Genomic DNA, 23,987 nt, shown 5'->3' with positions numbered 1-23,987 from the left:
CTAAATACACACACACTAACGAGACAACAAGACACAACTGGGGCAAGACACAAGTGGCAGAGGGCACGGATTGGTTGACACCGGGATGACAAGCACAGGAGGACATGATAAAACTTGACGAGACATTGACAAAGGGAGACACACTAGGAAAACATGACCAACAAAACAAAACACAGACCATGACAACAATACAGTCACCAAATGCAGGAAAGCAGGGCAAGGAGGCATAGGTGACGAAAAAAAAGGAATTTAATTGTGCAAAACAAAAGCAAACTCCAAATGTCAATGAAACAAAATGTGGGGAGGACATGGAAAAAAAAAAACTGGCAGCATGACGATAGGAAAACAACCATGAATCAACACAACAAGACACACCTGGGGCAAGACACAAGTGGCTGAGGGCCCTGATTGGGTGCACGTGCCCCTGCTCAAAGGAGCTTGAAACCCGCAGGCGCCAAATGATGGACATATCGCGGCACCGGCACAGTACGTCTTGCCAGTGCAACCTCCCATTTTTTTCAATCAGATGCATACTAATTGTTATGCCCCTCCTACACAATATGTTGTAATCCATAATGTTAGGACGTAACGCTACAATCTATTTTGCGTCAGATTTAAATGTAGCATAAAAAGAATAAAATCTGCAGGCAGTGGTGATTTATTAGACTTTTTTTTTTAACTTTAGAGCGAGTCGTCAAACCGCATCCTAGCTGGGCTAACATACAATGATGAAAACTCGCCAGTTATTTATTTATTTTGAAATAAACTGGTCAAATGTACTCAAAACTCTGCTTGTAAAATTTACTTTGAATTTCTGAGTGAAAAAAAAAACTTCTTAGTATTAATTAATAGGAATAAATAGTAGTAAATATGACTTTTTTTCCCTTTTTTTTATTAACAGTGTAGGACCAGCATTGGGAAAGCCTGGCCTAGCATATGCGGTCCAAATTTGGTAGCAATCGGAGAAAATGTCTTGCTTGCCTTAAAAGGAACCCTGCAAATGGTCAAGATTAGCTTAAAATGGCTTTGCCAAACCAAAATATAGGACTTCCCGTGTCTTTGCGCTCATGGCTTCTTGAGACTTTTGCTGGTTGATTAACGATGCACGTTGCTGATAAGTTTCATGTTGCTCAGGGAAACTGGCTTCAGCGGATGAATTTTCCCAAATGTCATGCGCTATTGTCAATTTTGAGTGTTTTGCTTCATAGCAAGCCGATAAATTTCACCGCTAGGTTCCACTGACACAACTTCATTTTAACCCGAACTCACCTACGCTCACACACATCCATCGTCCAGCTGCCTCAGATACGAGGTTTGAATTTGGTGGAAATTGGATAAAATCTCTTGATAGAATTCACTTTAAAGAAGTCTTGGAAATGGTCAAAATTATTACACGATGGATGCTTCAAATAAAATGGCAGGCTTCATTTTCTAGACTTTTTTTTTTAGGTCTGCCCATGATAGACATATCAATTTTCATGTTGCTAAATTAGGGAAACTGGCTTTGGCAACAGATTTTTCAAAATTTCTCTTATGACTAGATTTTCGTAATTCATGGCGATTCATCCAATTTTGTCACCATGCTCTTCTACTCAACATGCAATGACAAAAACTAAAAGTCCTTGGCATTTTAGCAATGTACATCTGGAACCGCCACCGTGCATGACAAAAATGAGGCAGCTGGGTAAACGTTTTATTCACATTTGCTTATACTGGTATCAATCGTTTCAAAATTTCATTTAGACCAGTATTGAAATTAGCAGCCTAGGGGGTTAAGGTGGGACTTACAGTACTTACAGTACACATCAGCAGGGTTTGGACTCAAAACAAAATGTCAGTAGTGTGTTTTTTTTTACATTTTGTACAAACGGAACATCACACATCTAATGTGATGACCATCTTGCACTCACCGGCCTCTTCATGAGGTAACAATTAAAGCTGCAAGCAGCGATGAGCAGTCCGTGCTTTAGACAAAAACTCAAATGTTGAGGAATTTGGCATTGTCCATCTGTTGTGTATACATGGTCCAAATCTTGTAGCAATTGGGCAAAATCCTAAGGACGAGTTCACTTTTGAAGATGCCAAAGAAAAATTGTGAAAATGAAAATAATTGCAGACTCCCTGTGCATTTTTAGGCATGTCTTCTTGAGACTTTTTTTTCTTGGTCAACTCATGATAGTCATTGCTATTAAATGTTATGTTGCGTAGGGAAACTGGCTTTGGGGCTGAATTTTCCAAAATGGCATGTACAGATTCTAGCGTTTTGCGGTTCATGGCGACTCATGAAATTTTGCCACCATGCTCCGCCTACAATCAAACTCAACTCTACTCACAAACAAATCCATGAAAATTTAGCGTCAGTCACCTGTCATATAACAAAATCTCTAGCTGGAATTTTCCAAAAGTCCTGGAGATGGTCAAAATTTGCCTAAAATGGTTGCTTGAAACCAAAATAGCAAACTTTCTGGTTTAGCGGCCACGGTATTTTGAGACTTTAATGTGGGTCTACTCATGATTGACGTTGCTATTAAATTTCTTATTATTAAAGGCACCGTCCGGAGTTTTGACCATTTCTGTTTGTAGTCAAACCGTTTCTGTTTGTAAACAAACAATTCAAAACTGACCCCTCACATGGTTCAACCCATACGAGCTCAACGTTCATGCCCTTCACCACCTGCCGCTCTGCGATTGGCTGGAGGGTAAACAACTGTTTGTATACTTGTAACGTCCCACAGCTGGTGTCAAACAAACGTTGATGACAGGTGTCCATTGTGGAGTTCCTGTTTAAACATCCTGTATTTAAGAAGTGTTTATTTCTGAGTCAAAACGACTTTTTTCTTCCTCTATTCATGATAGTCATTGCTATTAAATGTTATGTTGCTTCGGGAAACTGGTTTCTTGGACTGAATTTTCAAAAACAAAAGAAAAATTCAGAAGGGACAGCACCAAGGCAATTTCGACCAAGCTAACGTGGCCAGTGAGTGTAAGGTAACAACACATTGTTTACATAGTCATTGGCACACAGTCCCAAAAAGTGCATACATTTTCGGCCTAAATTTTACATGTGCAACACAAACTGAAGACTTTAACACTGGATACTGAAAACACACAGGAAACCAGTGACAGGGGGCGGAAGTTGCATGTGGGTGGAGTGGTTTCTAAGTGAGCCGTTTGCAAGCACTGTATCAATATTTGCATTTTCCACAGAAAGCCAGTACCTCATTTACTGATAACCACACACACGCACTATTGTCTCGTGAAAACAGCACATGATACGTTAGCTCGTGTTATGGAGTCATTTCCTAACATATTACTATGTTTTTATGATGTGAAGTATGTACACACATACACAAATATTTAAAAATAAAAATAAATGTGCCCACTTTGGGATACAAAAATAGAAAGGAGTGTTAAGGCCACAGAGAAAACTAAATACCATTTCATAAGAATAGAATAAAGTGGCAGTCTTACAAGAATAAGGTCAGAGTACTTTTTTTTAAAGAAGTCATATTTTCGAAGGATTAATTTTAGAAAACAAGACAAAAATTGCATTTGTGTAGGATTTTTATTTATTTATTTATATTTAGTTTTATCCCTTTTTAAACAAGGCATATTTTATACATTTTTTAAAGACAAAAGTTGCATTTGTGTAGGATTTTTATATATTTATATTTAGTTTTATCCCTTTTTAAACAAGGCATATTTTATAAAAAATTTTAAAGGCAAAAGTTCATTTTTTGTGTATGATTTTTATTTATTTATTTATTTGTAATTAGTTTGATCCCTTTTTAAACAAGGCATATTTTATAAAAAATTTTAAAGGCAAAAGTTCATTTTTTGTGTATGATTTTTATTTATTTATTTATTTGTAATTAGTTTGATCCCTTTTTAATGAAAGCAAATATTAAAAGACAACTAAAATCCTAAATAGGATGGTGAGTACCGATACAAAGTATCAGTATCAGGTCGATCAAAAATTATGAAAGATGCCAATACTAGCTACTGGTACTTAAACGGGAAGTCAAGCCACATCATTTTCTTTACAGTAACATGTTATATGTGCCCCCACCAGTGTAAACACAACATTCGAATTAATATTGTGTTTGTGGGAAATGAATGTACAAGCATAATTCACCCATTTTTATCCATCTCGGGGTTTGTTTTGTGTCACTTGCTGTTGACTGAAAATGACATCACAGTTGCTCAGGGCTCAGGTCACGCCTAATTACGGCTCATCTGTTTTCTAAGTTTGGTCATGTGGCGTTTGCAAGCTGAGGTGTTTTTAGACCCCCTCACCAGTAGTGGGCGTTATACTGCAGCATTTGACACAACAGTGAATCATTGTGCATGTCAGATAGCAAGAAAGGTCTTTCTTTACAATTTATCTACAGTTGTGCTCATTGAAATTTGGTGGCACGAATGTACCTTTAGACCACAGAAGAACAACAAGGAAGAACAATTCAGTCTGCTTTTGTGAAGTTGCTGGTCATGTAGAGAGCAAATGTTGTCGTTGTGTACTTTTATATAGTACAGTACAGTTGGGTGCAATTTTTCTGATGGAAAACACATTTATTTTGGTGTTTTGGGGCGGTTGGGACAGATTAATTACATTTCTATTCATTTCAATAGTAAAAGACAATTTGAGGTAAGAGTGTTTGAGAAGTAAACTTTTATCTCAAGGCACAGCTGTATTTTTGAGAAATGTATGAAAAAAATTCTCCTATTTTGAAATAAAATGAAAATAAATCAACTTTTTCTCCTGAAATGAAATGTGATTTTTTTGTATACTTTTTTTATATCTTGATTTTTTTAAAGAAAACAGGAGATTTTAAAACAAAACAAAAATAGTGAATTTTATTCTTGTAAAATTATGACTTTTTTAAATGGGAAATGTTTTTTTATTTTATTTTAATTTTTTTTTTTTTACAAATTCTGACTTTTTAAACAAAATAAAATATTTTTTGTCTCTCATGATTACTACTTTTTACCCCCAAAATACTCATTTATCCTTGTAACATAAAAAATATATATATTTAACTTTATTTAAACGAAATAAAATCCATCCATCCATCCATTTTCTTGGCCGCTTTTTCCTCACAAGGGTCGCGGGGGTGCTGGAGCCTATCCCAGCTGGCTTCGGGCAGTAGGCGGGGTACACCCTGAACTGGTTGCCAGCCAATCGCAGGGCACACAGAGATGAACAACCACACTCACATTCACACCTAGGGACAATTTGGAGTGTTCAATTAACCTGCCATGCATGTTTTTGGAATGTGGGAGGAAACCGGAATACCCGGTGAAAACCCACGCAAGCACGGGGAGAACATGCAAACTCCACCCAGGAAGGCCGAAGCCCGGACTCGATCTCATGTCCTCTTCACTGGGAGGCGGACGTGCTAACCAGTCAGCCACCGTGCTGCCCCGAAATAAAATCACTACTATAAAATTACTTTATTCTGGCAGTATCACACGTTTTTGTTCTCGTAGTACTTGATTTTTTCCGTGTGGCCCTAATATTCCTTCTCTGTCCAGATTAAAAGGAATTGCTCAGTAAAAGTCACCCCGACAGGAGGCACTAAAAGGTCATTTCAGTCAATCAGAAGCTTGAAGAAAGACACTTGTGCAAAGGCACCAATGGCAACACTGGCTAATCGAATGTAACTTTAAAAAAAAGAAAAAAGTACATACCAAAGCAACAGGGGGCGCTGTAAAAGAAGTGAAAATAGGAAGTTTGGGGAGAAAAATGGCATAATTCATGGAGTGAAAAAATAAATATTGGGACACCCAAGGGAGTGAAAATGTGGAGTTTGGACAAAAATATTGGGACACTTGATGGAAGGGAAAATGTGGAGTTTGGAAAGAAGTATTGGGAAACCTCCAGTATGTGAAAATGCGCCTTTTCGATGAAAGTATTGGCACAGCTACAGAGGCTATATACATTTGTTACAGTCAGACACCTCTTGCCAGTCCATCTTTCAGTGCTATTTGATTTTCCTGAGTTTGCGCTCAGGTTTTGTCAGGCAGACGGCACCCCGGCCCAGACACAAGTCCCATATCGGCTCACACGTTGCTGATGCGAACGCTGACGCGACCTCGCTCCTCCCGGTAGCTTCGCTCCAGGCGGATCTTCTCCGGGTCGGACCCATCGGCGAGTTTCCCGCCGCCGTTGCTCTGGCAGCTGTGTGGCTGGCCACCCGACGGCTTGAAGACGGGCGCCGCCTTGCTCTTGGCCACCTTGTCGAAAAAGGTGAAGTCGGCCACATATTTGCCAGACGGCGACAGGGAGACCACGGGCGGGAACTCGTAGCCCCACAGGATCTCGTCGGGCAGGTAGGAGGTGCGAACCTGGCAGGTGGCCGACGTGGGCTCCACTGTCGCGCTCAGGATGACCAGCAGCTCAAAGTCGGCCAATTCCGGATCAGTCCAGCCGCCGCCTGGATGGAAAAGATTCATGTACTTTTCCTTACAGACTTTTTCTATCAAAAAAACTGTAACAGTAGCAAATAAATGCAACTTTTTCCATTAAATCACATGAGAAAAAAAAAAATATATATATATATATATATATATATTTTATTTTTTTTTTAGCTTTCTACCTTTAATGGGGATATGGGAGCAGAATTATCTAAAATAAAAAATAAAATAAAAAGACTCGTATTACTTATTTTCTCATTAAAATGTGATTTTTCTTCAAATAAAAGTTCACTTAAATTTTTTTAATTTTGTTTTCAAGAAACGTGTTCCCCCTAAATCAATCTCCTGAGTCAAAAATGTTTAAACAAAAGAAATTAATGTGTCCCCTAAAATACTTTACTTGTGTATGATTTTTTTTAATACTCATAAATATATTACTGAAATAAAATGCAACTGCCATTTTGTAATATGAATCATTTTTGTTTGGAAAAAAATTACTTGTGAGGTACTTTTTTTTTTTTTAATGAAATGAAGAAAACACATTTCTCAGAATAAAAATAAAACCATTACTAATTTAGACTATGACTTTCTTTCCAAAAATTTATTTTTCCTCAAGTAAAAAAAATATTACAAATTTATTTTTGTGATATTCTGACTTTTTTAATTCAAGAAATGACCCCCCCCACTCCACCCCCACCCCCACCCCCCCACACACACACACAAAGAATGCCTTAAAAGTATGATACTTTTTTAACAAAAGAAATCAAACAGTTCCCCCTTAATAAATAATTTATTACCATAAGTTTAGCAAATATAAATATATACATCACAAAATAATGCGAGTTGTCTGACACTAATTTTCATTTGTGAGTCAGATGACTCACATTTTCATTTTAGAAAGTCATATTTTTGTGATTTTTTTTTATGGTAACCGTTATATTTCTTCATTATATAATAATGCCGAAATATCACGAGATTTTAAGGGGGAAATGTATTTACAGTTGTGCTTGATGCCCATAAAATCCAAAATAATGTTGACGATGACGTGTAGAGATGTGCATGTGAATTTTGGTGACGATTCATATCATTTTTGTGTCATTACGCGATGTTTAGCTTTTGTACATTTACAGTTGTGCTAAAGTTTCAAGCACAACTAACTGTATGTGAGGAAAAAAGTCGTACTAAAAGTTATGGTAAAAAAAAAAAAAAAGACAAAAGCAACATATACGGTTTGAAACACAAAGATGAGACGATGTCCATCTATGACTTTTACCTTTCTAGAAAGTACTAAAAGTTGCATTTTGTTTTGTGTATTGTGAGTGTAAAAGTTATTCTTGTGAGAATTAATTTCTGGCAGTGCAATTCGATTTTGGTGAAAAGAGCGGTCAGAGAGGAAGCAGGCGGGACGCACCCTTGGCCGCCCAGGCCCTGAGGGGGCTGTCGTCGTCGATGACGTGGTAGAAGGTGAGCGGCAGGATGAGGAAAGGACTGTCGCTGGACGTGTCCACCTGGAAGGCCACGTTCCTCTGGTCCAGGCGAACCGTCTCGCCCTCCTTGGTCAGAGACGACTGCAGCAGTTTACCCGTCACCTGGACACAACGCGCACACAAAGAAGACAAACTATTCAGGTTGCACTTTCTTCAAAAGAAGACAAATTCATGTTGCATTTAACTCTAAAAGACAAACTATTGATGTTTTTATTTTTAGGTAGAAAGATAACAAACGACTGATGTACTTTCTTAGTGTGTGCATGCGTTTGGGGGAAATCTATCAATCTATCTATCTATCTATCTATCTATCTATCTATCTATCTATCTATCAATCCATCCATCTATTAGGGGTGGGAATCTTTGAATGTCTCACGATTCGATTCCAATTTTTGAGTGCGCGATTCGATTCAGAATCGATTTTTGATTGAGAAAGATTTTTGATTCAAAATGATTTGATTGACTGATTTTTGCTTCAATTTATACATGTTCAAGTAATCGTAATGATCTACTCCAGTCTGACTCGCTAATGCTAATTAGCACGCTACTCGCGGCACTTTTATCACTCAAAAGAACGGCTCCACGCTGCAAAAAAAATGATTTTATTGGAATAACTTGGTCGTGATTTTTTTCTTCTACTCTCTAATGTGGCTACAACTTAACAGTGTATCAGACCGCGTGGAACCACACTGCCCCTAAGTGGCCAAATAGGGTACAACATGAACAGCACTCCCGATAAAGGCACACATAAACAAAGGGAAGACAGTATAAAATAATTTAAATAAAATCGATTTTGGGACATTTAAAATCGATTCTGAACTGTACTAAATGAGAATCGCGATTCTTATGAGAATCTATCTATCTATCGATCTATCTGTCTGTGAGGGGTGGTTGCTTTCAGCGACAGTTTGAAAACAGCATATGGCCTTCAATCAATCAATCAATCAAACTATCAATACATGCATTTTAGTGGATGTCAATTACACAATGATTTTTTTAGTAGGCTGTCCCTGTCACCCACAAATAGCAAGGGCGCACTTTATAGACATAAATAATGTGGTGGTATTTATTTTTATTTTGTCTTCATTAGTACACTTGGTATTGGAATTGAGGTAATCCAAAAGTAATCCAAAGCAATCAAGTTACATTACTTTAATATTATGATACTTGGATTACGTTACTAAGCAAGTAACTTGTAACTGTAACGGAATACATTTTAAAAGTAACCCTTCCAACCCTGCCATTACAGTTCTTCTCCATAGGTTTGGCACATTTCTTGAAAATGAGATGACATTTTCAAAACTGCTCATTTGGCTAAACAGACTTACATTTCAGTTCAATAGCAAAAGCACATTTCTATCTCAAAACTGGTCACACATGTTTCATTCCAAGTTCCTTTGCCAAACAAACAGTCGGTACTGTCACAACTGCCAAGATCCTTCTCAGTTGCTTCGACTCATTTGAATTCACTTAGTTCTTTTGCCAAAAAGAACTTGTATGATTTTGCACAACTCTTTGGATCATCTGCAAAAGCTCATATTTCTCGCAAAACAGCTCACCCATGTGTCAAAATCAAATTTCTATGTCATACAAGTAGTCAGTGTCCCCAAAATGCATCATTGGCATTCTGTGAGCACCACAAGTCAAAATCATTAGATGTTTTCTCACAACAGCTAAAAAAATACAATTATATATAAAACTGGGGGTGGGGTGGGGTGATTTTACAAGAGCAGTATTCAAAGTTTGCGGTTTGACATACTCACAGTCAAGGAAATTGCAACCGTTTTTATTCACACCAACTACAACAACACATTAGAGTGCAACAAAAGAAAGTGTAAGCCGAATTCTGTATATTTTTGAAAAACTTTTCGCATATTATGACTTACACACTGAAATCCAGCTGACATGTTTGGGAGAGGACAGCCATTCGACTGAAAAACAACTAATTCAGCTCGATCAGCAAGATCTATTCATTTGGAAAATGTGCTAAATGTGGGCACATTGTGCTAACGGTAGGCTAAATGTACACAACCATTTGTACAGATCCTCTGAGACATGTACTAAGACATTGGCAATTTGATAAAAGGAATAAGGATCAGTTGGCACCAATTGTGAGGTGATTTTGGGATTTGTCCACGGTATTTTGAAAATGTCATCTCAGTTTCAAAAACTGTGCCAAACCTATGGAGAAAAACTGTAGTGTAGCACTTTTCCTAAATAACCCTAACCCTAAAAAGACAAAATGCTTCAAACTGGCAATGTTGCATCTTCTTAAAAAGAAGACAAACTGTTGATGTTTCACTTCCTTAAATAAGTGAAAATGGCTGCTGTTGAACTTAATTGAAAAAGTAAGACACAGTTTTCATTTTCCTAGAAAAACAAACTACTGATGTTGCACTTTCCTAAAACAGAGGGAGAGAGAGAGAGAGAAAGAGAGAGAGAGAGAGAACTACTAATATTGCACTTCTTTAAAGAAATGAAACTAGCAATGTTAAACACAATAAAAACAGCACTACACTTGATATCAGCCAAAGACAACACAACTTCGTTCACAGACTTGCTCAAATGACACTTTGTTTCATTATTATTATTGTTATTTATTGTATTTATTTTACACTTTGCTAAAAAAAAAAAAAAAAAAAAAAAAGAGAAACTCATAATGTTGCACTATACAAAATACACAAACTGCCAATGTTGCACTTTCCTAAAAACAAACTGATTTTGACAAAGACAAACTACTAATACTTCCCTGAAAAAAAGAGAGACTAATAATACACTTGTTTAAAAAGAAGACAAACTTTTTATGTTGTACTTTTCTAAAAAATAAAATAAAAAAAAGAAAGAAAGAAACTATTAATGTATGTTACACTTTCCTAAAAACAAAACTACTTCGGTTACACTTTTCTAAGACGACAAACTTTTGATATTGCACTTTGCCGAAAGAGAAGACAGACAACATATTAAATAGAAAAAACTAAGAAAAGCTATATATATATATATATATAGGGGTGTGAATTGCCTAGTACCTGGCAATTCGATTCGTATCACGATTCATAGGTCACGATTCGATTCAATAGCGATTAATCCCGATAAGAATCTATAAAATGATTATTGCGATTTTTTTTAAAACTCAGATTAAGAAAATACTAATCAGTGTACATGTACACTGTAAGATTTGTATGAAAATGTATTTATCTGAAAATTCAGGCTGCAGTCTGTTTCATGTTTGAACAGCACTGAAATAAAATATTAAGGCTTAATGTTCCATTAATATTACATCTTCCATGTTTAATGTGTGAATCCTAACCCTAAGTAAGACGTTTTGTTGAATATTCCCATTAAAAAATCGATTTGGCCGCATATCGAATCGATTCGAGAATTGCGCGCTGTAATATCGCGATATATTGCCAAATCGATTTTTTCTAACACCACTAATATACATATATATATATATATACTTTTGTTGAAAAGTGCTTTATAATCAATCTTTCTTGATTGAGTGTTGCAAAAAGAAGACAATCCTTGTGGATACTCGCCTGACAGCCGAGCAGGAGGCTCTTCCGCATGTTGGCCACCCTGATCATGAGGCACGGGCGTCCCTCCTGCGTTGACACCACGGCGTGCTGACTGAACTTCACCGTCTCGCCTCGCTTCTTCGGACGGGACACCTGACGGACGATACCACCGGATTTTGACTTAAGTCTACATTTTTTCATACGGTGCGCAACATTCAGACAACATTCTTGCAACTCCATAAACAAATACAGTGCAGCTCAGCCTCTGGCTAGCAGATGTCATAGATAGCACTTTTACCACTGCATAACAATTACAACTTCAAATTTGCATTTTGTTCTCATACGGTACCCAAACTGAATCAAAATGATTTTTGACAGTTTCACCGCAGGGATTATTGATGATTGAAAAAGTATAAAAATTCAAAAAAAACTTGGATTTTTTTTTTTTTTATGTGAATCGGATTTTTAGAACTAAATGTTTTAACAGTATGAAAATAGAGTCTTAAATAGAAAAAGTCAGTGGGGCGAGTTTGTACCTTTTGAAAAAAAAGTCATCCAATTCCGAAACTTTTTTTTAATGACACAATATTGCGAGTTTTTTGGGGAAAAAAGTTTTCCCCCCAGTTAAAACATAATTTCTAGAGCTATTTGGGAGAAAAGGGTGATTTTTCTTTGAATGGAACCTTAAGAGATTCTGAATTTTTATTTTACTTTTTTAGTAATAATTTATTTTTCTGTATTTTTGGGGTTGCCATTTGTATATTTTGAGAAAAGGTCTCATTTAAGTAGCAATTTTGTCCGTCTTTTTTCTTTCTTTTAGAAGAATTTTTTTTCTTTTTTTTTTTAAGTAATCTCAATTATTTTTAAGTGAAAGTCATTTTTTAAAGTCATAATTTCTTAAGAATAAAGTTATATTTTTTTAGAATAACTTAATATTACGGGGAAAAAAGTCATACCCTTATGACAAAAATGAATGCGTCCACTGTTGATACACAGGCGTACTGTTACTGCCTATTTAACCTTTTCTTCGACGGGGAATGTTCCACAGTCACACCCCCCCTTCCCCCCTTCACACACACACACACACACACACTTTGCACGTCACTGCTCACACAGTAGGTCTGAAGCAAAATAGCAACGCCTTCACCTTTGCCAGGAAGGTTCCAGTGATGAAGATCTCCATGAGCGTGGTGATGAGCAGCTGGATGATGAGCAGGACGATGGCGACGGGGCACTCCTCGGTGATGCAGCGGAAACCGTAGCCGATGGTGGTCTGCGACTCCAGCGAGAAGAGGAAGGCGCCCGTCAGCGTCTGCATCTGCATCACGCACGGAGTGTGGTTGGACGGCGGCTCGAACTCTGCAAGCACAATTGGATTCTTGTCATACTGTAAAGCCATTTTTCTTCTCCATTTATTATGATGTTCTCTCTCCCAAAAAAAAAAAATAATAAAGGGACTTCGAGACAATGTAGAAGTTTTCAATTTTTTTCAAACAGAAAATGTCTTATCTCATCAATGTAAATGTTTTGATATAACTAAGTCTAATAATGGATAATTATATTACATAGGCCGTGCCACCCCTTTCAGGAGTCTGACATGTTTGGCTGCCACTTTCCCGCGCCAGATACCTGAAGAAGAACTTTGTGAACGTAGTCAATGGTGGTAGGCTAGCGAAATGTGGTCTTTCTGAGGCGCCGTAGTGCGAGTGCTACAAAATGGCCGCCGCGCTTCACACTTAGATCATTACATTCTATTAGTTCACCACTAGATGGCACTAAATTCTTTTTTGGTTATTTATTATGACTTTTACATACAGATTTTTATTAGGACTTTTTTAATGAAAGAATATGACTATCTTCAGAAGATGACTATTTTTTATACAGGCCTAAACTTATTTCTAATCTGAGTTTTACCATAGAAAATGTGCCTAAAATAATTCAAGAAAAAAAAATTGCATTATTTTTCTGATTTTTGTGAAGTTACTTGAAAAAAAAGTGATCTTCGGGAATGGCATTTTTTTTCCCATCTGATTAAATTCTCATAAAAGGAAGATTTTTTTTCTCATGATAAATGTGACTAAAAGAATTAGGACTTTTTTAATGAAAGAATATGACTATCTTCAGAAGATGACTATTTTTTATACAGGCCTAAACTTATTTCTAATATGAGTTTTACCATAGAAAATGTGACTAAAAGAATTCAAGAAAAAAAAATTTGCATTATTTTTCTGAATGTTGGGAAGTTACTTGAAGAAAAAGTGATCTTCGGGAACAGCATTATTTTATTTATCTAAGTTAAATTCTCATAAAAGGAAGATTTTTTTCTCATGATAAATGTGACTAAGAGAATTCAAGAAAAAAAACAACATTATTTTTCTGAATGTTGTAAAGTTACTTGAAAAAAAAGTGATCTTCGGGAACGGCATTTTTTTTCTGATTAAATTCTCATAAAAGAAAGATTTTTTTTCTCATGATAAATGTGACTAAAAAATACAAGTACAAAATTTTAAAAATGGCTTCATTCTTGGGCCTTTTTTTATACAGTTCTACAAGATTATGAGTTTTTTTCCGGCAAAGATCAGACTATTTTCATAAATAAACTTTAAAAAATCCACTTTATTTGTCAACATTATCATAAAACTATATATATATATATATATCATGCAATCTTTTTTTTTATCATTTATTAATGATTTTATTATTCATCGTCATTATATTTTTGATTTTTCTTTTTTTTTGGTATAGTTTTAGATATCCAGTGTGAAATCTCAGATTGTTCATGTGAATCACTTGAAGGAGTTCTCCAGAATATCAATCTGGCACTGCTCCAATGTGATCTGCTCGGGACAGGCGGGACATTCTGTACAATACTTCAAGATGATTGGGCAATATGGCAACTTGTTACAAGCCTACCAAACTCTTTGACTAATCACAGTAATGGATGAAAATATCGTAGGTTAAAAAAACAAACAAACACAAACATATATACCGCAGTTATAAATGCAAAAAGCGCCTCTCGCTGTTCTTGAGTAATTCTGTGAGAGCAGAATTAATTGAAGCGTCCATGCATTCGTCCATGTTAGGTTTGTTTCCCACAGCCACTTCTCTTGCCCCCAAACCCAATATTGCTTTGTGATTGATCCAAAACCACTGGCTCCGTACAAGATGGATTCTCTGGAGGTTGTGAACTCACTATTCCCAGACATTCCGTCTTGCAGGTAAGGTTATGAAATCTCCCCATTTTGTCTCTTACCGAGCAGGTCGCCATGCACCAGTGCCAGCAAGTACCACAGCACCCCAAACAGGAACCAGGTCCCGGCAAAGGTGGCGGTGAACAGGAAGAATTTGTAGCGCCACTGCATGTCCACAAAGGTGGTCCACAGGTCTCGCATGTACAGAGACCCGCGCCCGCTGACGTGCTCGATGCGGATGTTGCTGCGGCCATCTTTGGACAGCACTCGCCGCCGCTTCCGCAGCGTGCCGCCGGTGATGGAGAGGCCGCCGCCCAGCAGGGGTTTCAAGACGTCCGTCTGCGTCTGGGAGTGGCACACTTTCTGGGGGGAGGAGCTACGGGAGGAAGGCGGAGTGGCGGACGTCATCTGGGGAAGAAGACAACAACTCAGCAAGTCTCATCGAGGATTTCTTGAAACGTTTGTATACAGTCGATTGCTTACGCATGCTCAGCAGCTGTGGATTTACATATTTGCTCTTTTTAAATAAATAAAAAATGTCCTCCATATTATATGAGACAGGTAGTAGTCTCTCATTTTGTTTCCAGGTGTCTTTACAAGACTGCCACCAAATTTAAACCTGCCACCAATTTGTGTTTTTGACATTGTGGTAAGTGGAACATGCCATTTGATGAATAACAAAACAAATGTTATAACTTATCTCACAATTTTATTTTTTTAATTTGACCCACAAAGCCAGTCTCACTTTGCAACATGTAATTTAACAGCGGCCATTTCAGCCGTCATATAAAAAACTCCTCCAAGAGAGTTTGTCTGAATGTCCCCAAAGTTGAACCACAGATATTAGACAAAAATATCATGTTAAAGATCCCATAGTATAAAAATGTTTTCTATCAATAAAACGAATCGCCGGCATGTCTAGAATCCAACCAGGTATGAAAAAAGTCCATCCACGACTTTGTTAGCTTTCTTCTCTTTTCTAAAATGTGTGCTTCAAACGGGTAGATTAAACTTCCGTGATTTAGTGACGTGGACGTGTACCAACAGCATTTCTCGAAGGACTGTTTAGTTAGCAAAAGCCTGTTCAGAGCTGGATTTGCAACCCAATTAAACATAATGGATCGGTCCCAACGTTGTGTGACCAGGAAGTAAAAACCCTGTCACAGTTTGGCTTTAGCCCCTGATGCTAGCTGGCTAGCTCCATAAAAGGTAAACAAGCACCATGGGAGCTAGCTCAGAAGCTAGCTAAAAGGTAAACGAGCACCACGGGTGCTATCTAGCTAGCACCTGGGGCTAAAGCCAAACTGTGGCAGGGTTTTTACTTTCGGGATGTGGATTTGCCTCCTGTGTATGTGACACGACTGCAAACGTGAAAGATGTAAGTTTAACATTTTATTTTGATTTAGCCTTCCTTCCTTCCTATCTTTTCAATTAGAGATGTGCCATATCAGACCTTTGGATAATACTGAAGCGATCGCGTAATGTTTGGCCAATATAGAATCCGTGGTGGTTATTTTGCCATGACCGGCAACTCGCCACCTAGTTGACGTAACTTTGTAATGGTAACCGGCTGCTAAGTGGTCTCAACGTGACGGCTTGCATGTTGCGACCGCGCAGTGGCCTAAATGTGCACATTTGTAACCGCTTGTAAATGTCTACAAGCAATCAAGGCAAATCCGAGACATTCACGACAAAACAATGCCCGCAGGAGAGTTGCCGGTTACGGCAAAATAACCATTGCCTAAACAATCACAAACTAACGCTACAACATAGTCTCTGTAGTAACGTTATGCTACTTTTTCTTACGGTAAAACGTTATGCCACTTTTCCACACATGAAAATAGTTCTCAAATGTGTAAAAGACATGTCTGTTTGGCTCAAATTGGTATGGTTGTACCACACTGCTTCTGCACGCCATGGCCGAATCGTTTCCATTCACAAAATTAGCACATGGCTACCAGAGCTAAAATCACAGCCCCTTTTAGAGAGAAGGGTAAGGCCTAGGCGTGGCCTCGTTCCTCTATTTACATAAAAGTGACACGCCCCTAAAACAGGCTGTTTTGAACCGAGCGTTTTTTGGCTGATTTAGGGACAGCAAAAATATTTTTTTGTCAATTTTGACAAACGTATGTCACAGACATTTTTTTTCCGTATGTCTTTTACACATTTGAGAACTATTTTAGTATGTGGAAAAGTTGAATAATATGAGACCTTTAAAGAATTAAACTACCATTGCAGCCTTCCTGTGAATTTTACAGCATGGGTTCTTGAAACTTTTTTTTTGTGGGTTTAATCATGACAGACATGCCTGCCAAATTTCATGAAGCTAAAAGAAATGGGTCGGTCAAGTTTGTCTTTGATGGAACCCATGGAAAGGGCCAAAATGACTACGAAACGTCCGCTTGAAACCAAAATGTCATATTTCCTCTGTCTTTTAGCTTCTTGAAACTTTTTTTGTGGGTCTACTCATGTTAGACATGCCTGCCATATTTTAGGAAGATAAGTGAAACCAGGTAGATCAACCGTGTCTTTGAAGAATCCTTAGAAATGGCCAAAATGACCCTTAAATGGCCGCTTCCAACCGATATGGTGGACTTCCTGACTTTTCAGGCGTGACTTCAGACTTTTTTTGTGGGTCTATTTACGATGGACATGCCTGCCCAAAAAAGCAAACTCTCAATCGATTCAGGAAACATGATGACATCACAAAGTTGTCCGTTTTTGCTGGAGCTGTTAGTTTTATGGCTTTATGCTAACGTTGCCAAGCATAGCTTCCCCACGCAGAGGCGGACAAACGCTCGACTGTACTGGCAGCCATTAGACACACTAACTTGCGTCCGAGCGGTCGCCGATCCCGGCAGGGAGGGGATGACGGACAAAAAGAGGAGATGGCGAGGAAAGAAGAGAAAGAGAAGCTGCGGTGCGTTAAAAGACAAATGCAGTGCATCGCCAAGAACCAAAACACTGAAGGTTCTTGTCTGATGGGTCTCGCCATTCAGGGCACAAAGAGCGGTCTCTGACTGGAAACTAGAGACCACTGGAAGCGTTTGATAGGAAAAGTGCCAAATCTGCACGGATACTTCCTCTCCACCACTCATCACTCATTATCCGAATAGAAAAGCATCTATTGAGCGCTAAGTTCTTGTCACAAATTATAGTCTCCTCCAAAAGTTTTGGAACAACAAGGTCAAAACCTTTGTTTTTGTTGCATTTGGGTTTTCTGTTAAAAAGATGAATATGAGACAAAGTTTCACAATTCTAGCTTTTTTTTCATGGTACTCAGGACAGAGAACCTTTTGTTTGAAGACACACACTTTTCAATGAGCAAAAGTATTGGAGCACGTGACTGATTGGTGCCCGTAGTTGCTCAGGTGTTGCTTCATAGCTTAATTGCTTCAACATTACATACTGCTTGTTTCCTGCTTTGGGGGTTGACATGTGAAAACTCCATTTGCTGTTACGCAAACGTGAAGACCAGAGAGCTGTCTATGGGAGAAAAGCAAACCATTTTGAAAAGGGGAAATCAATCAGCGTTGGGCATAGTCAATACAATGAAGGTGTACTAAGATGAGTGTGACTGATGAAACCAAGCTGAAACTCTAACAAAGTCATGGAAAGGCCAAAGTATGGCGAATCCAAAACATACAAGCTCATCTGTGAAGCACGGTGGCGGTCTTGTCATGGCTTGGCCTTGCACGGCTGCTTCTCTAGTCTTTATTGATGACGTAACTCATGACGGTAGCAGCAGAAAGAATTCTCAAGTCTACAAAACTAGTTTGTCTGTCTGCCATCCAAAGCCTGGTACACACATCAAGACAATCGGGCTGTTTTCGTCCCGATGGTGCCCCTTCCTGACGTCAAACGCCCGACAATCTTGTGTCTTATAAGATTATCTTTATGTGTGAGTTGTATTAAGAGTGGATTTGTCCTGATAATTGGGTCAAAAACCAGTCGGGGCCGACAATCTTAAATAATGAACATGTTCAATATTTACAATGAAAATCTTAGGGGAAGTCGAGGTTCGTGACTGACTGTAACGTGAATGGAAGCTCTCTGACATGACGAACGAGCGCCCGTACATAAAACTAATTAATATCACCTATCTGAAGTTCATCCCTTTTATGAATACCAAGTGGTTACAACAAGGATCAGGCTTTGCGTGATGACTACAGGTATCACTTCTGCCAGAAATCTTTTTCCAAAGCAAGTATTTCCTTGCAGACATGAACACTTTGTACTGCTCCCGTCCCCTCTTCGGAAACATTCTGCAATCATCGGCGCATACCCTGAAGTGCCTGGTCGTCTTTGTGTTTGCGAACTCCACTGATCTGAATATATGACTGGATAGCCGATAGCCCAATGCACACACGTGCAAGCCGTTGAAGCCACAGGGCGGCCATCTTGCTACTCCCACCTCGCGAGCAGACTACTGTATAAACTATATGGTATACGTACAGATTAGACATTCACAGCTCATAGGCAGTAGTGGGTTAAGGGCTGGGGTGGGGGGTTTCTGGCGGGGTGGTCACTATTTTTTAACAAGTAAAATAATAATAATAATAAAAAATTTACAAGTGTCGATATGTGCTGCATTGAAGACCTTTTTTCTTTTATCGCTCAGTTTCTTAGACGCCAATGTTAGATTTGGACGAGGCATCTTTTGTTGAATTACAGTTATAATTCTTTAATTTAAAAATATGCAAGTTTCCCCCTGTAAACATCATTAGGCATATAATTTATACATGGATTTTAAGGCAAGTTGTAAAATGCCTGAAGTCCTCTTGTTTATGTTTAACAAATTTAAAACATCATAAATCAAGCTGTTTCTTATTATTAAGTACTGTCTCAAATGTTCTCCAATTTCGATACTATAAATGTATAGGATCATATGCCGAGAAACGTTTCTTGGGAGGAGCAATATGGCGGTCTAGCGGCTATCCAGTCATATTCAGATCAGTGGTGAAGTCACGTGTGATCATGCGAGAGCTTTCCCTCGGCGGACTGGATTCTTGACCAGTGGTGGAAAATAATCTTTATGTGTGGGGTCTGACAAAAGATTTAAAAAAATATTTTAAAATTTGAAAAATCCCTATGTATGTACCGGGCTTAAATTACTTGAGACCATCTTAATAAGTGAGGAAAAAAAATGATCCAAAGCACACAGTGAAAACGCAACAGCGGAGTTCCTCAGGGGGAAAAAAGTGGAAGAGCTTAGACTGGCCAAGTTAATCAGTGGACCTTAACTCAATAGAGCATGCGTTTTAACTCCAGAAGAGGAGACTGACGGGAGAAACCCCCAGAAACAAACAAGAACTGAAAGAGGCTTCAGTAAAGGCCTGGAAAAAAAATTCTAATGAAGAATGCATCAGTCTGGTCAAGTCAATGAGTCGCAAGCTTGATGCAGCTATTGGAAGTGTGGGTTCGATCACCAGATATTAAACTGAGTTTTTTCACACATCTAGAAGAAATAAAAGCTAGAATTCTCAACTTTTGCCTCATATTTTGATCTGAAACCCAAATGTCTTCCGCATACAACAAAAACAAAGGAATTGACCTTTTTGTTCCAATACATTTGGAAGGGGCTGTATGTGAACGGACAAACGTGTTTACATGAGTTGTGTTATTGTGTGAACGGGCAGACCAATTTATCAACTAGTTGTGTTATTGTGTGAATGGACAGACATTACATTAGTTGTGTGAATGGACAAGGGAGAAAAAAAACAGCTTTGGCCTCTCAAAGGCCGCCCGGCAACTGATGACATAACCGTCTTTCATTACATCACCTTTTTGGGGGGCCGAGACCCTGAAAAGCTTCACACTCACAATGACACTATTCAAGAGTCCGCACACGCACACGCGTCCAATCATATTGGGAGCGACCTCTCGGGCAGGATGGATTCCATCGCCATGGCAACGACGCCACTCGCCGCACTTGCCCGCTTGGCGATGCCGCTCGTCCGACGCCCCAATCCAAACTTTTTTCCTTTTCGGCCCCACCGGAGGACAAAAGTGACATTTCCTCCCTCCTTCGCTCCCTCCCTTCGCATCCATCGCTTTCTCTCACTCCCTTTTTTCTCCTCTTTTCCTCTCTCCCTCCTTTCCTTCTTGTGTCTCCTCTCCTCCATCCTCACAGGAATGCTTTGTTTGGCTCACACATGAAAGACACAAAAGACGCCATTGACAAAAAGCATCCCTGTGTGTGTGCGTGCGTGCGTGCATGTGTGTGCATATGTGTGTGTGTACGTGTGGGCAGGCAATTACACGTGAACTTGTGTGTGTGTGCATGTGAGAGTGTAGGCAAACTTGTGATTTTGTGTTTGTGAGACTGAAAGCAAACTTGTATGTGTGTGAGCATGCGCGCACGCGCATTCGTGCGTGTGTATAAAGAAAACGAGAGTTGCGCGACAAAAGGCCCTCGTTAGTATTCTGCAAGGAGGAGTGACCGACCTCCATCGGCCAGCTGCGCTACAGAAACACGTGTGGTTCACTATAATGTGTGAGAGTGTTCAAGTAGTGTTTTGTGTGAGTTTCATTAGTGTGAGAGAGAAAATAATCAGTAGCACGTGTGAAAGCATTTCAGAAGTGTGCGTGAGAGTGTTTGAGTGGTTGTGGGAGAGCATTTCAGTTGTTTGAGTGTGTCAGTTATGTGTGGGAGAGTGTTATACTTGCACTGTGTGTGGGTTTCAGTGGTATGTGTGAACGTGTTTTAGTTAGAAGTGTTAGGGAAAAAATCTGTAGTAAGAGATCATTTTAGTAGTGTGAGGGAAAAATAGTGTTTCATTATGATATGTGAGTGTATGTATGTAAGAGTTTCATTAGAATGAGAGAAAATATTGAGTGGCAAGTGTGAGAGCATTTCAGTAGCCTGTGTCTGATTGTTTTAGTTGCATGTGTGTGTGCGTTTCAGTGGTATGTGTGAAAATGTTTTCGTAGGGTGTGTGACAGCGCTTTACTTATGTATGAGTTTGTTTCAGTAGTGTACTGTACGTGTGAGTAAAAAATTCTGTGTATATGTGAGCGCGCTTAAGTAGTGTGAGAGGAAAAATATCAATATTGTGGGTATGAGAGCATTCAGTCCATTAAATGAGAGCATTTTAATATTTTTTTAGAGCATTTCAGTAAGTAATCATAAGAGTGTTTCAGTTGAGTGTGTGAGAGCATTTCAAGATTTTTGAGAGCAATTCAGTAATTGTGATTTCAGTTGAGAATGTGAGACAACTTTTTAAAAATTTAAGTTGTGTGTTCCAGGAAATTATATATATATATATATATATATATATATATATATACATATATAAGAGCATTGCAGTATGTGTGAGAACATTTCAGATATGAGAGTAGTTCAGTATGATGTGTGAGAGATTTCAGTAGTATGTTAGCAAACAAAACATTTCAGTAGCATGTGTGAGAGTGTTTCAGTATATGAAATAAGAATTTCAGCTCAATAAATGAGAGAATTTCAGTATGGCGTGTGACAGTATTTCAGTATACAGTGTGTGAGAGCCATCTGTAATGTGTGAGATATATTTTGTAGTGTGTGTGAGAGTAATAATTCATTCAGCCATTTCACTTGCATGAGAGCATTTCAGTAAATTCACTAAAATGCCTCATGTGACATTTCGTCGCATTAAAAAGTCGATGACATCGCAAAATCGCAAGCAGTGCAAATTGTCCCGATGCTCCCTGAACTCACCATATTACATATTGTGGAGAAGTACATTATGGGAACTCGAATTTACAGTGACGTCTCACTGACAACACTTTATCAAAACACAAGTAAATAGCAAAAAATAAACATTATTTAAATATGTATTACTAATTATAAAAATATTATTTATTTAACTATTATACTTAACTTAAGGTCAAATTTTGCATTTCAAACTGTTTTTAGACATTTGATTGATTTGAAAGAAAAATTAGAAACACGAAACAAAAACGATCAAATTAAAAATGTTGAATCAACTGAAATTTGAAGAGAAAATAATAGAAAAATAAATAAACATTTATCTAGTGATGATTTCAGTAAGTTTAGTAAATAAAGTGTTTGATTTTTTTAATAATAACAATATCATCATCATGGGTTTTGAAGTATTGTAATATATTACATTTAAATGTTAACTGATAGTAATTTAAAAAATATACTAAATCACAAATATACTAAAATACTAATATAAAAATAAAAAATAAAATACTACATGACTTGATACAGTAAATAAACAAATAAAAAAATTGATTAACTATCATTATCAATACATATATCAATACTTAAATTATTTTTATTGATTTATTTTTCATTAATTTATTATTTTTTATTATTAATAATAATAATAAACAAAGAATATAAACATTTAACATGTAATTATTATCACTGCTTCTAATGAGTAGTAAGCGATCAGTTAAATATATTTTGAGATGTTTGAGAATAATTGATTTGAATACACAAATGCACTTTTTTGTATTAATAACAATAAATGATACTTCTTTTATGTAGCGCTTTTCTGCCTTACAAGGCCCTCAAAGCGCTTTACATTTTGACTACTCATTTACATACTGATGACTCAGCATCAGGGGCAACTGGGTGTGCAGTTTCTTGTTCAACACGGTCACAATGGCCTGGGCTCGAACCCACAACCCTTTGGTCTTGCGAGATGACCACTCTACCACTTGAGCCATGCCACCCCAATAACATATTATGAGGAATAAATGACCAATAAAGCAATTTAGTCAAATTGGGTACAAATATTTCATTAAATTTTTTCCAAATATTTTATTTATATTATATTATTTAGGGAGAGATCCCCTCAAAATAATGTACAGGTACCACAAAAAACACAGCATAAGTTCTTCTTAAGGTGGACTTACCTTTATAAGGCGGGCCTGTGTTGAAAGGTTGGCTTGCGAGAGGACTTTGTGTGGCATCAGCCGTTGTTGCGCATGGTGCTGGTTCAGTTCGGGACCGTGCGGACGGTCCCTCTGTCCCCTCAAACTCTCGCGGTGGTGACCCCCTCTGGTCCATATAAGAGGCCGCTCTCTCTCCCTCCCGTGCGCCTCGTTGTTTTCCCCCTCCCGGCATTCCTGTCGCGTCCCGCTCACATCCGAGCCGTCACCTCTGGAGCGAGGCCCCGAGTTCTAAACTCTTGCCGCCAAGAAGCGGGAGCGGGGTCGTGCACGTGAAGTGGCAACCGCAAGTGCACGCTGCCCCCGCCCCACAGCTGTCGCCCCCCCCCTCACAGCCGCCCCTGTAAAAAGAAAACAAGACACAAATGCTCTTTTTCTACACCCATTCATGAATGTAACGGAGAGAGTTGGCCGGTACAGAGCGTCCTGTTTGGACTGAAAGGCGACCGATCGTGAGCCGAATGTCAGCCCTTAGTCTCCTC

At 38.3% G+C, this 23,987-nt stretch overlaps 1 protein-coding gene across 1 annotated transcript; it reads right to left on the bottom strand.

Moving 5' to 3' along the window:
* Positions 1-1,676: 1,676 nt before the first annotated feature.
* LOC144044286 (ATP-sensitive inward rectifier potassium channel 10-like) lies at positions 1,677-23,780 on the bottom strand. The gene is made up of 6 exons (XM_077558617.1): positions 23,470-23,780; positions 14,670-15,015; positions 12,564-12,775; positions 11,438-11,569; positions 7,826-8,003; positions 1,677-6,434 (listed from the first exon to the last, which is right to left on the bottom strand). Exons 1-6 carry the CDS (start codon positions 23,524-23,526, stop codon positions 6,061-6,063), a joined length of 1,299 nt encoding a protein of 432 aa, XP_077414743.1. The 5' UTR covers positions 23,527-23,780; the 3' UTR covers positions 1,677-6,060.
* Between the last annotated feature and the right edge of the window lie 207 nt (positions 23,781-23,987).

The sequence above is a fragment of the Vanacampus margaritifer genome, chromosome 2 (assembly GCF_051991255.1).
Source record: "Vanacampus margaritifer isolate UIUO_Vmar chromosome 2, RoL_Vmar_1.0, whole genome shotgun sequence".
Taxonomy (NCBI): Eukaryota; Metazoa; Chordata; class Actinopteri; order Syngnathiformes; family Syngnathidae; genus Vanacampus; species Vanacampus margaritifer.
The sequence above is the reverse complement of the archived record's forward strand: the minus strand, read 5'-3'. Positions and strand labels throughout refer to the sequence as shown.